A 20,585-nucleotide genomic window follows, 5' to 3' on the forward strand; every position below is an offset into this window, starting at 1 on the left:
ACTGAACCACAGACTTCACTTGAATAAGGGGACTCATTTCTGAAACAGCAACCCCTCTTCCCCGGTGCGCAGTCCGCTGAAGCCGGACCCCAACAGACAAGGGGCACCGCTGCCGGCTGCCCACAAGCCCACTTCCGACTTCCTGGGCGAGGCTGGAAACGGTTTTGGGCGCAGCCGGAGCCCGGCGCCGTAAAGCAAGATGGCAGCACTCTTTTTGAGGCCGTTGTCTAATCTCCGTTTTATTTCCAACCTTTTCCCTACTCACCAGGGTCTCTCGACTTTCATTAGCCTCCGTAGTTTTTCTCGGCACAACCCTCCCATATTTCAGTTTCATTTATCAGTGGTAGAGGATCGGCTGGAGGCAATGTAAGGTGAGAGTCCGCGCCGTGAGACACCATTTTGTACGGAAACCGAAGGCCAGGCGGAGATGAGCGTTGAGGAATTGGGGAATGCAGACGTGACCTGATTAGCAGGAGAGCGTGAGAGGGCGGGGCCAAAGGGAAGAAGGGCGTTTTTGTTTCTTTTTTTTACAGGATGATGTATTTCCGCTTCCTTTGGGCCTCGTTGTATTTGGTTGGACCAGCTTGTTGCGGGGAGGGCGGGGGAAGATTGTTTGCAGCGGAGATCCGCGCACGGGAAGGTAAACTGAGGTAAAGTCGAACCGAGGGCGGGCTTTGCGCCTGCATGTGTAGGAGGCTTGCGGCCAGGGTCCTTGTGATTTAGGAAGAGCCAGGGGTGGAGATGCGAGGCTCGGGTTGTCCGCAGAATTGGAGAGAGAAGAGGAGGTGGGGTGGAGCTGGGGGTTAAAAGGTGATTTGCAAAGCCAGACTGGGGTGGAATGATGCGGGCTGGGGAAGGGTCGGGGGAAGTGATGGAGAGGATTAGGATGCGGAGGGAAGTCTGGAAGGCGCTGGTGGGGGAGGGGCTGGGGCCAGAGATCCTGGGACGCGGGAAAGGAGTTGAGGGGGTTGGTCGGAATGTGGAGGTGTGGGAGGAAGGTAGTAAAGTCCTTGGGAGGCTGAGGGGTGGAAAGAGGCTGGTAGCCGACGTTCGAATGCTGACCATGTACTTGGCCATTGTTTACCCTGCAGCTCCTCAGATACTCTTAGCCAGCAGCCTCTGCTCAGGCCCAGCCTTCTCTCTCCAGTTGCCACCACAGCCTGGAGGCGCCTGCCTCCGCCCTCCCGAATGGTGCTCCTCCTCGCAGGCCTCGGCCCAGGATCCAGGCCCCCTTTGCCCCCCGCCTCGGAGCTATTGCTCCGGGTCTCTCCTGGTGGACTCCCTGTGACGGGGAGGGAAGGACTTTTGCATATACAAAGCTATAGCTCTTGGGACCCCACTGGCCACTTGAATCTCGGCCTCTAACCGAGTCTGAGGTTCTTCCTGAGTCCTCGTTTTACACCCTCTGAGAAGAGAAACCTTTCTTGCCACCCAGAGCCCAAGAAGCCCCAAGCTGGGGCCCTGGTCCCAGCATGTCAGTCCTCTTTTATGCTTAGGGCTGTGCCTTCTCCCTGCCAGCATGGCTGAACTCAGGCAGATTCCAGGGGGGCGGGAGACCCCACAGGGGGAGCTTCGGCCTGAGGTTGTAGAGGATGAAGTCCCTCGGAGCCCAGTTGCAGAGGAGCCTGGAGGAGGCGGAAGCAACAGCAGTGAAGCCAAATTGTCCCCAAGAGAAGAAGAACTGGATCCTAGAATACAGGTGAGAAGACTGAGCTGGGGGAGGATAGGGAAATTAGATTCTAGCTTTTCTGAAGAACTGTCAGATAAATGAGTTAGACTTATCTTTTCCCAGTGCACTGGGGCAGGAAAGGAAAACAGTGATTGTCAACAAATCATTGCAGTGTAGTATCACAAGTGCTAGAAGAGTTGTGTACAGTGGGAGTACAGAGAGAGGCTGGGCCTGAGTGCCTGGGATGTGTTGCTGCTGCCTTTACTGATAAGTTGAAATTGACAAATTGGCAGCGGGTGTAGGAAGCACACTTTAAGTCAGGAGAAAGTAGAACTGTTGTTTCTTTTCCAAATACGCCGCCAAGGGGCTGTTGACTCAGAGATGCAGCGTGAATGGGATGTGAGAGAAGATGGCTTTGAGATTGGAGGCAATTTTGAATCTTTTCCCCTCTCCTGCTTTCTTATCAGTGCCTCCCAGGGACCTTCTTATTTGTGAAAGGTGAGACTTTTCATGTCTCATAAAGGTGGCACCAGGCTTAGGCCTGTAAGGAAATCTGATGCGTGCAGAGAGTTATATCAGGTGCAGTCAATCCTTCATAATACAAATTTCTTGCTTTGAGGATGCTGGGTCAATCAAACGAGTGGAAGAGCTGATCTGTTGCCTTGGAGCGTTTACTAGTTTTAGAGGGGCAGAACTTTGTGAAGGAGGCAGTGGAGGAGGAGAACAGGCAGCACACGTGGTAGATGCATGACCGCTGAGGCTGGATTGTGGCAGGGAAGAGTTCCCTGGAGAAGCTGTTTAGGCAGGTGAGAGCCAGGGTGCTCCTGTATGTTTGGGGTCTGAGTCTGCTGTTTGGTATGGTAGCACCCCCCCCAGATTCTGATGTGGCAGTGATTCACACCTCTGCAGGTGAGCGAGAGCCTCCCAGCTCTCTCATTCCTGGGCTTCTCTGTCAACAGACCTTTATTAGGTTACTTTAGTGAGTCAGGAATGTTTCAAAGCTAGTCCTAGCATCCTTCCTGCTTTCTCTTGGAGTTTCCTGGGACGTGTGTGGGGAAACTGTGCTGATAGTGTAGCAGTGGTGAGCCATTTGTTTACTGGCATGAGTCAGTAGTTTATTTCTGCTTTGTTTCATGGGCATTGCATTGAAAACAACTCAATTTCTCCTGCTAGTTCTATATAGATTTGTCCGCCTAGGAAACAAGTCGTAGTGAAAAAAGCCTTGGGCTGAGATTCAAGCATCCTCTAGCCCTATGATTTGTGATTTTCATGTAAGTTACATAACCTTTTTGAGCCTCCTTTTCTTAATCTGTAAAATGAAGGCTTGGTCTAGCTTATTTGCACAGCTCTTTGCCGCTCTGCTCTGACCCTGTCCTGTGATTCTTTTCTTTCACAAACTGTTGCCTATCTTTGATGAAAGTTTGTATGTCTTGCTTTGAGAAAGAGATCTCTGTTTGTCAGGGAGGAGGGCCTGTTGATATCCTTCATATTCACCTTTGCATCATTCCTTGCTTAACTGCAGAGGAGAATCAGTTATGGTTTCTTTGCTTAGTTGCTTCTGCTCCTGTGTATTTTTCCATTGCCTACACAGGCAAAGGTGGTGGTGGTAAAGGGCAACTTTCATGCTTCATTGTCCAACAAAGTAGCCACTAGCTGCATGTGGATACTTAAATTCAGTTAAGAATAAAAAAAAAAAGCACTTCCTCAGGTGTTGCTGGCCGGGCAGATGTAGAACATTTCCGTCATCATTGACAGTTCTATTGGGTGAACTCTCTGAGGGTCAGAGAATACTGAGCGAGAGTAAGATTTACCTTGCCTTGAGCAAGCTTGCAGTGTTAATGAAGCAAGAGGGATAGGAGGACCCTAGTCTCTCTTGCTAAACCAGGAGGCACGTTGTGGAATGTTGTAGGTTATGTAGGGAGGCAAGATATTATTGTAGAGTCCTCCCCAACTGATGAGACTGCTCTAGTGTTCTGGCCTTAGCAGAGATGCAGCGTCTTCTTGCTGTGTGGGAGAGGCAGCTTGATGTGAGGAGCGCCTTTCACGGTGAAGGCTGGTGGCCTTCAGATCTGGGTTTGGGCTCTTGTAGATGAGAAAGACATTGGATATGTGTCTTTTGAGTTTGTTTGTATTGTTGACAGTGTGCACGATCATATTATCCTGATCCTATATTTTAGCACTTTAAATAGATTGGTACGTTCAGTGAGTCTCTACCCACAAATCCATCAGTACCTACCAGGGAAATTTAGAAACACTTGTTCCTGAGCTTTGGCCAGACATGTACATTCTCCTCTTGTTTGGGGTGAGAAATTATGACTGGTGGCCTGGGTGAGTCCACTGATCCAAGGATAGCCCAAAGATGGAGACCCTATCCAGCTATTTTCTGGAACTCCCAGAAATGGTCCCTTAGGGCCAGGCTCTTTCTGGCGTGGGGAATGGGGATTCTTGGCAGACAGATGGCTTGTGCCTTTTTGTCTGGAAGTTGTCTAGAATCCTTCTGGAAGTTGGAGGGAAACCAGGAGGTTGCCAGCTGTAGGCCTGCCTGAAGTGTGCTGCATCCCAGGGAAGTCCACTGGATGTCTCTCTGTGCCTTGACCTCAGCACAGTTTTTCTGAGGCATTCAGGCTGGGCCTTAGCTTTCTGAGAGGCAGGGTCCCAGTGGCAGGAAGGAACAGAGGAGTGTAGTACTGTGGTGGGCCTGGGTCTTCTCTCCTATGATCTTTCTCAGCCCTCTTTGTGATGGACACATTTCTTTCCTCAGGTAAGTAGATGCTTTCATTCACCTCCTCCTCCTCAGAGTGACTTTGCAATCTCTGGATTTCTAATATGTTTAGCTTACTCTGGAGGTCATTTTTACTTTATTTCTAAGTCTTTAGGTCATGTATCACCCTAATCCTCCTGACTGACTGAACTTGGTTTTTTTTTTTAAATCAAGATATATCAATATTTGATCTGGGATATTCTATAAATTTCAGGTGTACAACACTATTTATAAGATTATACTTCATTTTGGGCTTGAGTGTTTTAATGGCTTGCACAAATTGGGCAAGAGCATCTGTCTCCTAACTGCCTTTGACTCAGTGGCCTGGCATCCTGGGCATCTGCCTGGTGTGCTCTGGGAAGGTCACCCTCCCTGCGGGCTGCAGGCTCACTGATGGATGGTGAATGCTGACTCAGACTTTATCCTCCTCGAATTTGATTTCAGTCAGGTGCCAGGAGTCCCTGTTGCAGCAGGCCAAATAGAATGTGTTGCCAGTGGCCCAAAGCAGAGCCCTGGGTGCTTGTTGGCTTCCTGCTGTACTTTGCCCTGGGTCTGCCTCAGCCTGGTTACCCCCCATCCCCTAACCCTTTGCCCTCCAGCCTGCTCTCTCCCCAGTCTCCTTGTCCTGTTAGAGCTTTGTGACTATGAGGAGCAGACCTCAGAGCCAATAGGAAGCCTTTTAAAATTGCTGGAGGTGCTTCGTGGGTACAAGTTTCAGTATAGAAAGACATACATGCCTGCTTCTGTAGACCAAGAGCCAAAGTCTTTAGTTTCCTTTCCAGTGATGATGACTTGCCATTCACACTCCTCTGATGATCTTGTCAGTGTCTGGGAGTGCTTTGGCCTGTGGAACCAAATGGGATCCTGTCTTAGACCTTGGTTCACTCAGGGGAACATTACAGGGTGCCTTTTACCCACCTGTTTCTCTTCTCCCCCAAAATTATTATCTTACTAGGACTGTAGGTTTTCTTAGGTGGTGGCACTCCTGTCTTTGAGGGATCCATCTAAGGACATCATTAGTCCTAGGAATGTAATCAGCAGTAGCAGGAAAGCCAGATCATAGGTCCGGTCCTGGGTCCTAACTCCATCCCTGATTGCCTGCCCCATTGTTTCTTGTCTGTCCAATGTGAATGGGTTGCGATAGAGACTATTCCAGTGGGAACTGCTGAAAGGACTGGTCACCTCCTCCCTTAGATTATCTGAAACCCCCTGTGGGCCAAGTTCAGCCACAGAAAGCAGAGCCCAGAGAGGGCCCAGTTGCCTCTCACCCAGACAGGAATTGTCTTTTCTGACAATTTCTTTGTGGTGATCTCATTAGCTGAAGGTGACATTCTTGTCAGGAAGGCACTTTGAAACTCAAAGCTGTGTGTGTGTTGGCACTGCCCCAGGCTTCCTCTGGGGTCCTCTGAGCCATGCTGGCTGCCTGTTTTCCATGGTGGCCAGTTGCTACCTTATGAGCACTGAGTTGTGTGACTAATCAGTGGATCTTGTGCACTAGCTTCTAGATCTACATAGACCCATACAGGAGCCACATCCGACTGCCCATGCTAAAGTGTGCTCTAAGGTCAGATGCATGTGGATTTCAGAGCCATAGTTTAAAAAAAATGTTACAATATTGGTAATTACTATTTTATGTCGATAACAGGTTGAAACTGTGTTATTATTTTAGATATATTAGTTAAATGAAATGTACTGTTAAAATTTCATCTTGGTGGTTTTCTTTCTTTTACAAATGTGGCTTTTATAAAACTAAAAATTCCACATAAGACTCACATTATATTTCTGTCAGATGTCTGTTCTGAAAAGTTTAGAGACAAGTTTGTGGTCCTCTTTGAGTCAGACTCTGCATTGTTGTGAGTGTGCGTATTTTCAGATCATTGTTCCTGGTTTTGTTGTATGTTTCCTCCTTTGTGTTCTATCTTATACTGTAATTAGAGCACATAACTTGATTTCTTGCATTCTTACTTGATGACTCAATCTTTTAGAGCTTGAGGTGAGATACAGAAATAAAAGGACTAAAGGGGGATCACACAGTGGGCTTTTGAAAGGGCCAGATGAAGTATGCAGGGGCAGTGATGGCAGCGTTCCTCACTGCCAGGTGCGGGTAGAGTGTAGGGCATGGCCATGGGCAGCACGCAGACACCAGGCTGGCTACTGCTGGCCTGTCCAGGGCTCCTGGAGGAGGAAGCTATAGCTGAGCACCAGGCCTCTCTCTAGGCACTGCTCCTCCTTGGGAGTGTCATTGGCTTCCTGGGCCCCAGGAACTTGACCAAGGGGAAGGGAGGATACTCAAGGCCAGCACGCTCCCTGCCACTGAAACGCACGGGTGGTTTTTGCTTCTTTTGCCAGCGCTTGGGGCCAGTGCGGTGTTCAGGCCAGTGTGTCTGGTGAACTTCTTCCTGAGGCTCTCCCTCCTTGCCATAGGATCTACTATGTGGGAACCTGGTGTCCTGTCACCACTGCCTAAGCAGTTAGAGGTCTCTTGAACCCTGTGTTCTTCCCTAATCTTGACCTTAGTTATTCACGAAGTCCTAATGATTTTGCATCCTGAATTTCCCAGGGATCTGCCCTCTCCTTTCCCACCTGGAGTACTACAGACAGCCTCCATTTTTGTCTCTCTGGCCCCTCCAAGCTTTTCCTACATTGCCTAAGTCTGCCTTCCTAAACCACCGGGGGGCATCAAGCTCTGAGGGGTTGCCCCTGCCATTGGGAGAAGTCCGAGTATCCTGTCCCTGTGCCCCAGCCTCTCGGACTTCTCTCCTGACAACCTGCCTGCCCTGGTCACCTGCTCTCCTGTTGATTCCCAGCCCTTATCATGCCCTCCTCTCCTATGGCTCCTCACACCACCAAGGGCCTGTTGCTTACTGTTGGGCTGCGAGCTGCTGCATCTTTGTGCTCTAAATTCTAGGTTTCATGGTGCGAAGTGTATAAGCGTGTAGTAAAAATGTGCTGGGTGAGTAGGGCCCAGGGGTTTCTCCTTGCCTGGGACAGAGACCATTAGCTCTGAGGAGACTCCTGGCTGGAGTACGAGGAGGAGGAGGTAGTGCAGTCTGATGGCAACAGACTTGTTGCCACTGTGTTGTGTGCGTAGGAGTTTTCCATACTGAACCTCAATTCTCTTGTCCTTAAAATGGGGATTTACTGCATGATATCGAGGTGGAATTGTGAGGATTACAAGAGGCTGTATGTTATTAGATCTTTGACAAGAAGGCATTTGACAGTGACCTCCTGTTCCATTTCTTCCCTTCCCTACCTGGCTGGGCTTTCCCTCTGTGCCCATGTTCCTGCCCTGCCTGGTTCATGTGAGGCTGCTTTCCTCCGCTGCTCTAACTTTCTGCCTTTCTCTGTGGCAGGAGGAGCTGGAGCATCTGAACCAGGCCAGTGAGGAAATCAACCAAGTGGAGCTGCAGCTGGATGTGAGTGATGCTCCTCTTCCTCACACTCTCGGGCTGGTTCCAGAGGTGCTGTCATCCTGTTCTGTCCTCTTTCGGTACAGAGGCAGGGGAAGGGGCATGTGTGAAAAACAAGAGGGGTTAGGACCCACGCTCATGCGTCCCTCTGCCCCTGTCCCTATCCTTTTGCCAGGAGGCCAGGACCACCTACCGGAGGATCCTGCAGGAGTCAGCAAGGAAGCTCAACACGCAGGGCTCCCACTTAGGGAGCTGCATCGAGAAGGCCCGGCCCTACTATGAAGCTCGGCGGCTGGCTAAGGAGGTAAGGCCAGCTGACCCACATTGTGGAGGGGTGGCTGTGTGCAGAGCCTGGCCCTGTGGTCTTCGGTCTCTGTATGGGGTGTGAGACAGAGCACCTTTTCTAGTTGTCTTTTCCTCTTGTATCCCCTTCGGTTCACGCTCTCTTTGCTTACTTCTCCACTCATTTACCCCCTTTCCTTCTTTTTAAATTTTCCTTTATATAAATAATATGGGGTCACTATTGGAAGGCTGTAAGTGTAACTGGTAACTATAAAATAAGAGAACCAGAATCTCCCCAGATCCAACCACATGCATGTTTTGTGATTTTTGTACCTGAAAGTTGTTCTAGTCAAGTATGGTAAGGTGACAGACACAGAGACAACTGCCTTAAAAAAAATTATTACTTAGTTCCTAAGAGAATAGAGCCTGTCAGATTATTCAGGACTACATGGGGAAGCACCTGAGTGGGTGAGGAGGCAGCAAATGTGAGGGAAAAGCTTATCTCAGAGCTTTTATTGTAGAGCCTTTATTGTTGTTTTCACGGGAAGGAGTGGGTAAGACAGGGTAGGTAGCTTTGAGCAAATTTAGGATTGGCCAGTTTGAATAACAGAGGCAGGCTCTAGACTATGGGGAAGGTCTCTAGTTTTCTGGTACCTAGCCTTTCGGTGATTTAGAGCAGGGGAAATACTGGCTTAAGAGAGTTAGATAAGGGAGGTGATGGGCTTCAGATTGGTGGGTTTGCATATAAAAAGTGTGCTCACAGAGTAGTTCACTGTCTCTAGAAGTTAGGCAGCCCTAGGAGGGCCAGCAAGGCCTCCAAAATATCAAAACATCATGAAATGTAGAAAATAAAAATGCGATTAATACAGCACAAATAATCTCTAAAGAAAAAAAATTTTTTAAATATATCTTGCCAAAATGGGATCACACATATACTGTTTTTATCTCTTTATTATTTGAGGACATGATTCCATGTCAAGAATTACCCATCCCTGTCATTGTTTTCAGGAACTTAAGATTTTCTTATGTTATGTGTACTATTATTTGTTTAACCAGTTTCCTGTAACTGAAAACTTAGGTTTGTTTCTAGTATTTTGTTTGGTAACTATGGTTATGATGAATATCTCCAAGCAGTTGTCTGGTTATTTCATTCAGCTTACCTGCTGGACTGGAGCTGATGGTCTTAACCATTAACTAACCACCTTCCAACTGAAAGGTGTGGATTTTTCTTGGTTCTCCATAGGGCAAAAGTCCAGCAGCCTTGGAGAGTGCTGGATTTTATGTGCTTTGCCTTCCACTGGCAGTATCCTTCCATTTCTACATATATTTCTTCTCTTAGCTACACCCTTGCAACATATTCTTTGTAGAATTATGCTTCCTCAGCACTTAGTGCAGTTTGGGAGGTGAAGCCAACGTTGCAGCGGGCCTTTTTCCTTCTCTTGTCCTTGCCCAGGGAGGGTCTCCATGGGCATCCAGGGGTCCTTTGCAGCTCAGTCTCCTGATGGTCCTTCCCCACCCCACCCCCAGGCCCAGCAGGAGACACAGAAGGCAGCACTGCGGTATGAGCGGGCTGTGAGCATGCACAACGCTGCCCGGGAGATGGTGTTTGTGGCTGAGCAGGGCGTCATGGCTGACAAGAACCGGCTGGACCCCACATGGCAGGAGATGCTCAACCACGCCACCTGCAAGGTGAGCCAGGCAGTGCCAACTGGTCCCTTCTGCCAGTTGTGGTACTTCATTTGCTTTCCCTGAATCCTCTCACCTTCCTCACTCCTTTCTGTCTCTCTCCTGCTCCTGCCTTCCCTCAGTTTTGATTCTGTTTCAGGAAAAGTCTGGTCCTAGCTCTCTGCCATATTTGGCCTCCTGTGTGTCACATATATACTTCCTTTTGACTTAGAAGGTCCTTCTTGCCTCTTCTTGAATCTTTGCCTCCAGATGTAGGAGTGACTCAAGTAGTTCATTCCTAAATGCTCTGTATTCAACTCTCTTCTGTTATGTTTAGCTGTGACCCTTTGTTTCTATTTTCTGAATATTCTTCCTTTCTTGCTTTTGAGCTCTGCCAGCATACCTTGGTTTTCAAAGTATAATTTGAGTATTATTTCTAGTCTTTTCTATGGGGATTCACTTGTGGCTCAGGTGGTAAAGAATCCACCTGCAATGTGGGAGACCGGGATTCGATACATGGGTTGGGAAGATCCTCTGGAAAAGGGAAAGGCTACCCACTCCAGTATTCTGGCCTGGAGTCGGATGTGACTGAGAGACTTTTGTGACTGAGAGACTTTTGCTTCGCTTCTGTGGGGGTTGGGGAGTGGGAGGATCCCTGGCATCAACTGTAGTCTCCCACCTTCACCTTGTAAAGAGCAAGTGTCTTAGTCCATTGGCTTTACTACAAAATAACAGACTGGGTGGCTTAAACATCAAAAGTTTATTTTCTGGAGGCTAGGACATTTCAGGATCAAAGCACAGGCAGATTTGGTGTTTGCTGAGGGCCTGCTTCTTGCTTCTCATATGTCCAGCTGAATTTTCACCATATTATTACATGGCTGAAGGACCTGGGGAGCTCTCTGAAGCCTTTTTATAAGGCAGATAATTTCATTCTTGAGAGCTCCCCGCTTTTGAGCTAATCATTTCTTAGAGGGCCCGCATTAAGGTTAGGATTTCAACACAATTTTTTTTCTGGGGGAAGGGGGGTGGGGGTGGGGGTGGGGTATACTTCTCTGGTGGTTAAGACTTCATCTTCCAGTACATAAGGTGTGGGTTTAATCCCTGGTTCAGTTCAGTTCAGTCGCTCAGTCGTGTCCGACTCTTTGCGACCCCATGAATCACAGCACACCAGGCCTCCCTGTCCATCACCAACTCCCGGAGTCCACCCAAACTCATGTCCATCGAGTCGGTGATGCCATCCAGCCATCTCATTCTCTATCGTCCCCTTCTCCTCCTGCCCCCAGTCCCTCCCAGCATCAGACTCTTTTCCAGTGAGTCAACTCGTCGCATGAGGTGGCCAAAGTATTGGAGTTTCAGCTTTAGCATCAGTCCTTCCAATGAACACCCAGGACTGATCTCCTTTAGAATGGACTGGCTGGATCTCCTTGCAGTCCAAGGGACTCTCAAGAGTCTTCTCCAGCACCACAGTTTAAAAGCATCAATTCTTTGGCTATCCCTGGTAGGGGTAGCTAAGATCCCACATAGCTGTTGACCAAAAAAAACCAAAAGATAAAACAATGTAACAAATTCAATAAAGACTTTAAAAATGGTCATATTTAAAACCAAAAAACACCTAAAAAAAAGGTTTGTGGGGACACAATCATTTATTCTGTAGGAGTAAGTGTCAGCTCCTGAGGAGTGGTCATTTCTCAAGCTTTTTTGTGTGCTCCTTAGTCCAGGCCCATGGGTCACATGAGAGCAGGAGTTCCGCTTCTCTGGAACTCATACAGCAATGGGGGAGGGGTTGCTGAAGCTGTGTGTGTGTGAGGTCGACTCCTTGGTCTTGGTGGTGTGGTGGCTGGAGCCCTTGCCTGTTAGCTGCTTGGACATGCAAACCTGGAGAACCCAGCGCAGAGCTGTGGCTCTCCCAGTGAGGCTCCTCCCTCCCCCAACCCCCACGGTTGAGCTCTGAGGACCATGATGTGGCTGATGTGTCACAGATGGGTGGACATTTCCTGCACGCTGGTGAGTGGGCTAAGGACCTCAGCACCTCCTGGCAGCAACAAAGCTGAGAGGTGGCGGGTGGTGCGGGTAACAATAGGCAAGTGTGAGGACCCGGTTCTCTTGTGCCTTGGGAGCGCAGTGCCCTCTCCGGGCTCTGTAGACAGTTTAACATTTGGAGTGGCAGGCCGGGCAGGCTCTGGGGGCAGGAGTGTGGGTCCCTGTTCAGTGACGTGTGTGCTCCGCCCCACCTGGCCCAGGTGAACGAGGCCGAGGAAGAGCGGCTTCGTGGTGAGCGGGAGCACCAGCGCGTGACGCGGCTGTGCCAGCAGGCTGAGGCTCGGGTTCAGGCCCTGCAGAAGACCCTCCGCCGCGCCATTGGCAAGAGCCGGCCCTACTTTGAGCTCAAGGCCCAGTTCAGCCAGATCCTGGAGGTAGCGGAGTGTGGGGGGAGGGGGCGGAGGCTGGGAGGGGGCAGGCCTAGAAAGGGAGGGCAGGTAGAGCGGACACTAGTCTGTTTCTCTGGGCCATCCACCAGGCCGGTGTAGTGGGACAGGCATGCTCAGAATGACTCCACAGGAATGGGAGGTGGGGTTGGGAATAAATGTTGACAGAGAAGGGAGCTAAAGGAGAAGAAGTGAGAATTGGGAGAAACCAGAGAGAAAGGGGAGAGGAATTGAGACAGGGAAAGGGAACAGTGGGTGGGAATGAAGACCTGGGAGGAAGACCCTGGAATACCAGGTAGGACCAGGGCAGGTTGCTGGGGAAGGAGGATCCCAGGAAGAAGAGGAGTGGAGAGGGGCTGGGTAGGGTTGGTTCCTCACTGCAGATTAGTGGTTGGGGATGAGCAGAGCGAAGACATCTCAGTGGGTCTGAGAGGACTTGGCAGCTCCAGGGGCCTCAGACAGTTGCCCAAAGGTTCACCTGACTCTGACCCTCCCTCTGCAGGAGCACAAGGCCAAGGTGACAGAGCTGGAGCAGCAGGTGGCCCAGGCCAAGACCCGTTACTCAGTCGCCCTGCGCAACCTGGAGCAGATCAGCGAGCAGATTCATGCGCGGCGCCGGGGCCAGCCTGCTCATACCCCGGGCCAGAGGCGCTCCTCTCCAGTGGGGGCGGAGGCTGGGCCTGATGGTGGCGAGGATGCGGACAGCGGGATCATCGAGGGGGCGGAGGGTGGAGGGCTGGAGGAAGGCGTCAGCCTGGGACCTGGCGCTGCCCCAGACACCGACACGCTGAGCCTACTAAGCCTGCGCACTGTGGCTTCGGACCTGCAGAAGTGCGATTCCGTGGAGCACCTGCGGGGTCTCTCGGACCACACCAGTCTAGATGGCCAGGAGCTGGGTCCCCGGAGTGGGGGTCGTGGAGGTCGCCACCAGCGCAGTATCAGCCTGTAGCCTGGTGCTCAGGGTGGCTGATGCATTCATACCACCACTGGCCCAAGGAGGGCCCTGCAGGTTCCTAGCTCCCTCTCTTCGGGTCCTTGCTTCCCTCAGAGAGGTCAGGTTGGCTGTGTCTTGAGTCTGTTGTCTATGTCCTGGCTTTCTCACCTTGCTCTGCCCCCCACAGGTGGCAGCTCTCTTTGCCTTACCCTTTCAGAAGGCTTGTCTTTGGCTCTGACATCTCCTTTCCCTGTGTTGGTCCTTCACAGTCTATCTGTCTGCTGCCCTCTTTCTGACTTCTGTCTGGTTTTTCCCCTCAGGGAAATTTGTCTGGGCGGCACAGGGAAACCATCAGAGAAGGTGGGCACTGGATCTGGGTCCCAGCATCTTGGTCCCTCTAGCTTGAGTGAATGGATGGGTCCCCCTCCCACCTACTCATCTCACAGGTGGTCCTGGGATGCTGTGGAACCCTCTAGCAGCCCAGCAGCCCATCCTCTGTCCCAGCCTGCCAATGGGTAGCATGTAAGAAGTGCTGCGGGACTCTGTGCCTCTGGAAGACACCACCCATCCCTTCAGTGCTCCCTCATGACCGAAGCCACCTGTGCCTCAAAGCACTACTTGAGGGATACTGGTGTCAGGGAAGGTGAAGCCCAATCCCATTGTCAACAAAGGGGACACTACCAACTCCAAACAGGCTCCCGTGTGCGTGGTGTTTCCCCAGCTGGGCTGTGTCCAACATGGCCAAGGTGCTAGTGGGTCCATGTTGGGGGGTGGAGATGTAGTGAGGTTCTGATGGCTGAAGCTCTTCCCATTTCTGCTGTGGAGTTAGGTTCTGTTTACTTTTTCTGGGTAGAGGATGCTGAACCAAATCTCAGCCATTCTCTTGGGTGGAGTTAGGGAATTTGGTGCTCAATTGCTCTCCCTCACTCTTCCTGAAACCAAACCATACCTAGTCCAGAATTCCTTGGGGGATGCTCAGGTTTGGCTGCAGAGCCTCCGCTGATAGAGGGCAGGCTTGGCCTGCAGTGAGGGAACCCACCCTCCATAGGGAGCAGTTTCAGGTGTCTGATGGCACTCCCATGCTGTGTGGGGGAAAGGCAGGGAAGCTACACTGGATCTGGGTGCCTTGGGGAACCGATCCTCCTTTCCCACCCCAGGAGGGCTGAGAGCTGGACTCTGGACAGCAGAATTTGTGCCTAGGCCTGTGTGCTGCTGCCATCAACTGGGAGGGTGGGGGTGGGGTTGGGGAGGGCCTTCAAATAGAGGCTGTCTCTCTGTCCCAGGGTTAAAACAGGATGGTCATGATGAGAACTGCCAGGTTTGAGGTGGCCATGGGTGGAGGGAAAATGGAGGAGGACGTGGGCGTGTGTGCGTGCATGCATGTGCCTGTGTGTGTGTCGGGAAAGGGTCTGCCCCTGATTTTATTTAAATAAAATAGTTTATGTAACAGTAATGTTTATTGTCCCTTTCAGGACAGGGAAGAGGAGAAGGGGGTGACGATGGAGAGGAGGGAGGAGCAGGGTGAAGCGAGGTGCATTTTGATGGAGTAGTCGGGGAAGGTCTCTTGGGAGGTGAAGGATGAGATGGATCAAACTTCCAGCCATGAGAGGAGGGAAGGTTTATGGCCACAGGGCTGGGGTGAATGCACACCAGGTCAGTGGTGTCCAGCAACACTCTCCCCCACCCCCCACAACCACCAATCTGGTAGCCGGGAAGGGCTCTCTGCAGGATGGAGTGGGTGTGTCAGCCACTGGTCGTGTAGATGAGATGATGGTGCCAATCCTGGATATGAGCATAAATAAAGGGGAGGGACAGGAAGGGTTGTGGCATTTAGCAAATACAGGATGCCCAGTTAAACTTGAATTCCAGATAAGATATTATTTTTGCCTCCCTGCAATGTTAGGACTTACACATTGTCATTTGTTTGAAATTAAAATTTAACATAGGTAAAAGGTGACTCTCAAGTCAGGGCTTGACCTGTTGAGGGTCAGGAGGAGTTTGAGTGCATTTGGACCGGCAGCCTGTGAAACATCAGTGGAGTCAGGTTGGGGAAAAGACAAGGACTTCAAAAGTTGCAGAGGTGGAGTGAAGGCTTCAAACTGAGCCCTACCAGAGGTAAGCCTGCATTTATAGTCAACTGAGGGATGGAGAAGATGCTAACAGGGAGGAGGAAGGGAGAAGCTGAGTGGGAAATGGGTATCTTGACATTTAAGGGGCAAGGTGAAGGCCAGCAGTTAAAGGGACAGGAGGGCAGAGGAGTGACCCTGGTGCTCTCAGATGGTAGATGGGCCATTAGGAGCCTCCGTGTACCCTTTGACAAGATTGTCCAGGTGTGAGACTGCCCTTCCTGACCTGACTTCTTAATTGAGAAATAAATGCTATAAGGTAGCTGCTGCTGCTAAGTCACTTCAGTCATGTCTGACTCTATGTGACCCCATAGACGGAAGCCCACCAGGCTCCCCCATCCCTGGGATTCTCCAGGCAAGAACACTGGAGTGGGTTGCCATTGCCTTCTCCAATGTGTCAAAGTGAAAAGTGAAAGTGAAGTCACTCAGTCGTGTCCGAGTCTTAGCAACCCCACGGACTGCAGCCCACCAGGCTCCTCCATCCATGGGGTTTTCTAGGCAATAGTACTGGAGTGGCTTGCCATTGCCTTCTTCTAAGGTATTTGGGTGCCAAATATTTGCTCTATCACTGGAAAAGCTGCTCTGAGTGTATGGCTTGTGTCCTTGGCCAAGTGGGTCCAGGGTCATTCTTCCCTATGCAGTCTGTGGCAATGTGGGACCTGTAAGGCTCCTCATTCAAAGGAGCCCCCAAAAGAAGGGCTGGCCATGCCTACCAGTTTTTCCATGCAAGATCACCTGCTAGATGAGGCAATAGTGGACAGAGAACAGGAGGGTTAACGCTAATGGCTGAGCAGGGCAAATGTGCCCCCAGCCCTATCGTAACAGTAGTGGATTGCACTGTGTATCCCACGTACCAGGCATATGCATTGACCCATTTAGTACCGCGGCCACATTAAGGGGTAGACATCACCACTATTGCCTTTTCATAGATGAGAATACAGGCATAGGAGGGGTGCCCTGTCTGCCCTTAGTCTTATAGAAGGTAATGGAGGCAGTTGGACTCTAGAGCAGGGGTCCCCAACACCTGGGCCATAGACCAGTACCAGTCTGTGGTCTGTTAGGGACCAGGCCACACAGCAGGAAGTGAGCAGCAGGTGAGTGAGCAAAGCTTCATCTGTATTTACAGCTGCTCCCCATCACTCACATTACTTCTTGAGTTCTGCCTCCTGTCGGATCAGTGGTGGCATTAGATTCTCATGGGAGCACAAACCCTAGTGTGAACTGTGCCTGTGAGGGATCTAGGCTGTGCACTCCTAATGAGAATCATTCCAAAACCATCCTCCTTTCCAACAGTCCGTGGAAAAATTGTCTTCCATGAAACCGGTCCCCTGGTGCCAGAAAGGTTGGGGTGCTCTTTAGTCCAAACTTCAGCCTTTGAGTGAAGGTGCCAAAAGGAACTCGAGGTGAGAAAGTGGAGGGAACCGGTGTAGTCAATTCTTAGGAGGTTTTACTGTGAAGAGTAAAAGCTGAGAACTATCAGGATGGTCAAAGAATATTAAAGTAAGCAAGAGATGAAGTTATGGGGATCTGGAGTCTTCTCCATTTTTGTACCATGTTGTGTCATGGTCATGGTGATAATGACTTTTGAGTTATGGCCTTCTCAAGTGAGCAATGAGGCCTCAGTCTCCCTGGCACCCAGCACCTAATAAATGTGCTTTTGTGTCTCCCTGCCGTGATCCAAATCTATACCAGGTTATAGGTAGTCCCTGACCTACAATAATTTTATTTGATATTTTGACTACAATGATGAGAAAGCTATACACATTCAGTAGGAACTGTACTTCAAATTTTGAGTTTTGTTGTTTTCCCGGGGTTAGTGGTCTGAGGTGCGATACTCTTGTGATGCTGGGCAGCGACCGCAGGCTGTAGTTCCCAGTCAGCTGCGTGATCACGAGGGTACACAACTGATAGGCATAGAACCATTCTATACTCATATAGCCATTCTGTTTTCCACCTTCAGCACAGTATTCAATAGGGGCTTCCCTGGTGGCTCAGCGGTAAAGAATCCGCCTGCAATGCAGGAGATGTGGGTTCAGTCCCTAGGTCGGGAAGATCCCCTGGATAAGGAAATGGTAACCCACTCCAGTATCCTTGCCTGGGTAATCCATGGATAGAAGAGTGGCAGACTACAGTCCATGGGTTTGGAAAGAGTTGGACATGACTTAGTGACTAAACAACAATAGTATTCAGTAAACTACATGAGGTATTTAACATTTTATTATAAAATAGTCTTGTGTTAGATGTTTTTGCCCAATTGTAGGCTAATGTAAGTGTTTTGAGCACATTTAAGGTAGTTTAAGCTAAGCTATGATGTTCAATAGGTTAAGTGTATTAAGTGCATTTTTGACTTAGGATATTTTCTACTTACGATGGGTTTGTCAGTATGTACCCTCCATTGTAGGTCTAGGAAGATCTATACTTTGTTAATACTGCAGTTAGGAGATAAGGATCTGTATCTATGGTCCTAGAAACCACATCTCCAGGGGGTAGTTTTCAAATTTATGTTTCAATTTTATGACCTGTATAATGAGAAAATCTAGATGTGTTCGGCACAATGCCAGGTCAGTGATCCATGTTAGCAGTTCTCTGAAGCTTCATAATGCAATGAAATTCACGAAAGGAGCCCTCTTCCCATCTTGTGCCAAACCAGGAGGCCCTTTATTAAGATCCCACTGAAGGTTGGATTTCCCTTTTTGTATATGATTTTCGTAGTCTCCCATGGATGGAGGAGCCTGGTAGGCTGCAGTCCATGGGGTCGCTAAGGGTCGGACACGACTGAGCGACTTCACTTTCACTTTGACACATTGGAGAAGGCAATGGCAACCCACTCCAGTGTTCTTGCCTGGAGAATCCCAGGGACGGGGGAGCCTGGTGGGCTGCCGTCTGGGGTCACACAGAGTCGGACACGACTGAAGTGACTTAGCAGCAGCAGCAGCAGCAGCAGTCTTCCTTAATCTGCCTTGCATGGAGGCGAGATGGGCTTCTTGGGCTGTTATGGTCCTGCTCTGTCAGTAGGGGGCAGCAACCACCAGGAAGCTGGTGAAGTGAGCTCTTGGGTCTCCAGCTCTGTCAGCATTACTGTGTTAGTCCTGCAGCTTTACGACGTTTGCCTCCTGGGCACTGGGCACTGGGCAGCAGGGACTGGGAGCAGTGGGGTGTGGGTTGGGGTCCATACCCATGAATTGAAACTTGGCTGACCCCACGTGGGCCTCTTGCCTTCTGGCTTGTCTTGGAATCAGCAACTGGGTGAAAACTGGGCCAAGTCTGCTGTGGGGCATGTCGTTTGAGACCACATGTTCTGTGCCTGTTGAAATACTAGTGTTTCTCCTCATAGCTCACTTCTTTTATTTTCCTTTCTAGTGTCCTGTCCCTTCCCCTCCCTCACCCTCTTTCCATATTACCCTCTTGGGAGATCCCATTGACTTCTCCCACCACACTGTGCCATAGCCTGAAGTAAGGGAACAAGGGGACCATTTCACTGGTTGGTAAAAGTACATGTGGATTATTAAGAAATATTTGAGCTTCCCAGGTGTCATTGGTGGTACAGGACCCACCTGCCAACGCAGGAGATGTAAGACACAGAAGGAAGTTAATTCCTGGGTTGGGAAGATCCCCTGGAGAAGTGCATGGCAAACCACTCCAGTATTCTTGCCTGGAGAATCCCATGGACAGAAGAGCCTGGTGGGCTACAGTCCATAGGATCGCAAAGAGTTGGACACAACTAAAGCAACTTAGCACGGGAACTATTTACCAGATCTTTCCGATTGCCAAACTCTGGTAGGCTTGTTAGGAACACAGAAAATATACCATGGGTCAGACATCCAGGTAGGGAATACAGGGGTGCACTTAGCTAGTAGGTGATGCAGGGCAGTAAAAAAATAGGTCATTAAAGAGGGATGCAGTCAAGAAGGCTCTGGGAGGTTAGTTGAGCTGAGGGTATTCAAGTTCTGAAGCAGCCTGTGGCTTTTGGCTGGAGGTGGTAGCAGGAAGACCCATCGCACCCCCGGGTCCCCACCTTCCAGTCCTCCTGTCCCTGTGCTTCACTCTTCTGAAAGCTGGCCTGAGCTCTTCTAGCCAGGGCCTGTGTCACCCCCGTGTTGGTGTTCTCAGGGCCTGGGTCATGGCACTCTCCACCAGACGTTTGCCCCACAGGCTTGCTTATACCCATGCTACTCTTTGTATACATTTCCACCCTGCTTAACTTATTAGACTTCTGCCTGTGGCTTGAGGCCTAGCTCAGGTAGAGTTTTGACCAAAGGCCTTTATGGTTTCCCAGCTTTCCAGCCAGGTCTGAATTAATCTCACCACCCAAGTTCCGCGAGGCTCTTATGACTTAATGAAGCACTGGTCCAATGTCACCCCTGGGGTCTTTCTTGACTCTGTCTTACTCAGTACGTAACATAGTACAATAGACATTGTGGCTATATGTTACTCAATACAGTGATCCTATGTCATGTATGGTCTAAAATGGGATACTTGAGGGAATTCCCTGCAGTCCAGTGGCTGGAACTCCATGATTCTACTGCAGGGGGCATGGGTTTCATTCCCGGTCAGAGAACTAAGATCCTGAAAGCCACATGGCAAAAAAAAAAAAAAGGAGACTTGAGTGTGAAAGGGGGGAAGATGTAACCCAAGACTGAAAGGCACTGACCACACTGTCCACAGGGGGCTGTCTTTGACTTGCCTATGCCAGAAGGGGCTGTGTGCACATTGCATGAGCAACTTAGCTTCTCTGGGATTTGGTGTTCCAGTCTGCAAGAAGTGGGTCTGAACTGGATAGATAATCTCTGAGTTATCAAAAACAGTGAAATATATATGGCCAGTGAAGGAGAGTGGGCGTGTCAGAGATGTTTTGGTGGAGGATGTGATACAGTGAATGTGTTGAGGTCAGCATGAGAACTCCAAGACTAGGGTTGATTAGGGCCTAACCTAGAGTTAGTGGAAAGATGCTGGACATTTTTGGGTATGAGGTGATGACTGTCCATTGTGGTCAAGGAACTTGGAATGGTGGGCAGTGGTTTCTCCTCCCCCATGTGAGGCAGGCGGTGGTTGCAACACAACAGGGATGTATCAGCTTATTCATTGATATAGTTCAGAAGAGCGGGTTGAAAAATGAGTTTTTTCCCCCATTTAGGACAGAGGAATATTGTGGTCTAGGATGGGATAAAGGTCAGAGCTGTGGAGTTTGGCAAGACAAGGCAAACTCTTCTTTCCTCAGCTGCTGCTTCATCTCACATGCTTTCTGTGCCACCCTGTCCCTTTTCTTCTCTCCTTATGCTTTCCATGATAACACCAGAAGGGCAGGGTCCTCT

The 20,585-nt window shown here is 49.9% G+C and overlaps 1 protein-coding gene across 3 annotated transcripts; it reads left to right on the forward strand.

Annotated features, from left to right (window-relative positions):
- The first annotated feature begins 534 nt into the window (after positions 1 to 534).
- SH3BP5L (SH3 binding domain protein 5 like) lies at positions 535 to 14,596 on the forward strand. 3 transcript variants are annotated; one of them, XM_055430557.2, is made up of 7 exons: positions 535 to 640; positions 1,092 to 1,699; positions 7,784 to 7,846; positions 8,016 to 8,144; positions 9,650 to 9,811; positions 12,028 to 12,201; positions 12,716 to 14,596. In XM_055430557.2, the coding sequence occupies exons 2-7, from the start codon at positions 1,520 to 1,522 to the stop codon at positions 13,160 to 13,162; spliced, it is 1,155 nt and encodes a 384-aa protein (XP_055286532.2). In that variant the 5' UTR covers positions 535 to 640; positions 1,092 to 1,519; the 3' UTR covers positions 13,163 to 14,596. The 3 variants fall into 3 exon arrangements, with proteins under 3 accessions (XP_055286532.2, XP_055286531.2, XP_088694863.1); XM_055430556.2 differs by having other exon boundaries at positions 545 to 650; XM_088838737.1 differs by lacking the exon at positions 535 to 640 and adding an exon at positions 677 to 810.
- Positions 14,597 to 20,585: the final 5,989 nt, after the last annotated feature.

This window comes from Moschus berezovskii, chromosome 8 (genome assembly GCF_049115385.1).
Source record: "Moschus berezovskii isolate FMDL1 chromosome 8, NW_MosBer_1.0, whole genome shotgun sequence".
Taxonomy (NCBI): domain Eukaryota; kingdom Metazoa; phylum Chordata; class Mammalia; order Artiodactyla; family Moschidae; genus Moschus; species Moschus berezovskii.

What these genes read in the sequence shown, in the direction of transcription:
- SH3BP5L (XM_055430557.2), top strand. Translation starts at nt 1,520, where the DNA reads ATGGCTGAACTCAGGCAGATTCCAGGGGGGCGGGAGACCCCACAGGGG. An exon ending in AACTGGATCCTAGAATACAG is followed by an intron (nt 1,700 to 7,783) that starts GTGAGAAGACTG and finishes TCTCTGTGGCAG; the next exon opens with GAGGAGCTGGAGCATCTGAA. An exon ending in AAGTGGAGCTGCAGCTGGAT is followed by an intron (nt 7,847 to 8,015) that starts GTGAGTGATGCT and finishes TCCTTTTGCCAG; the next exon opens with GAGGCCAGGACCACCTACCG.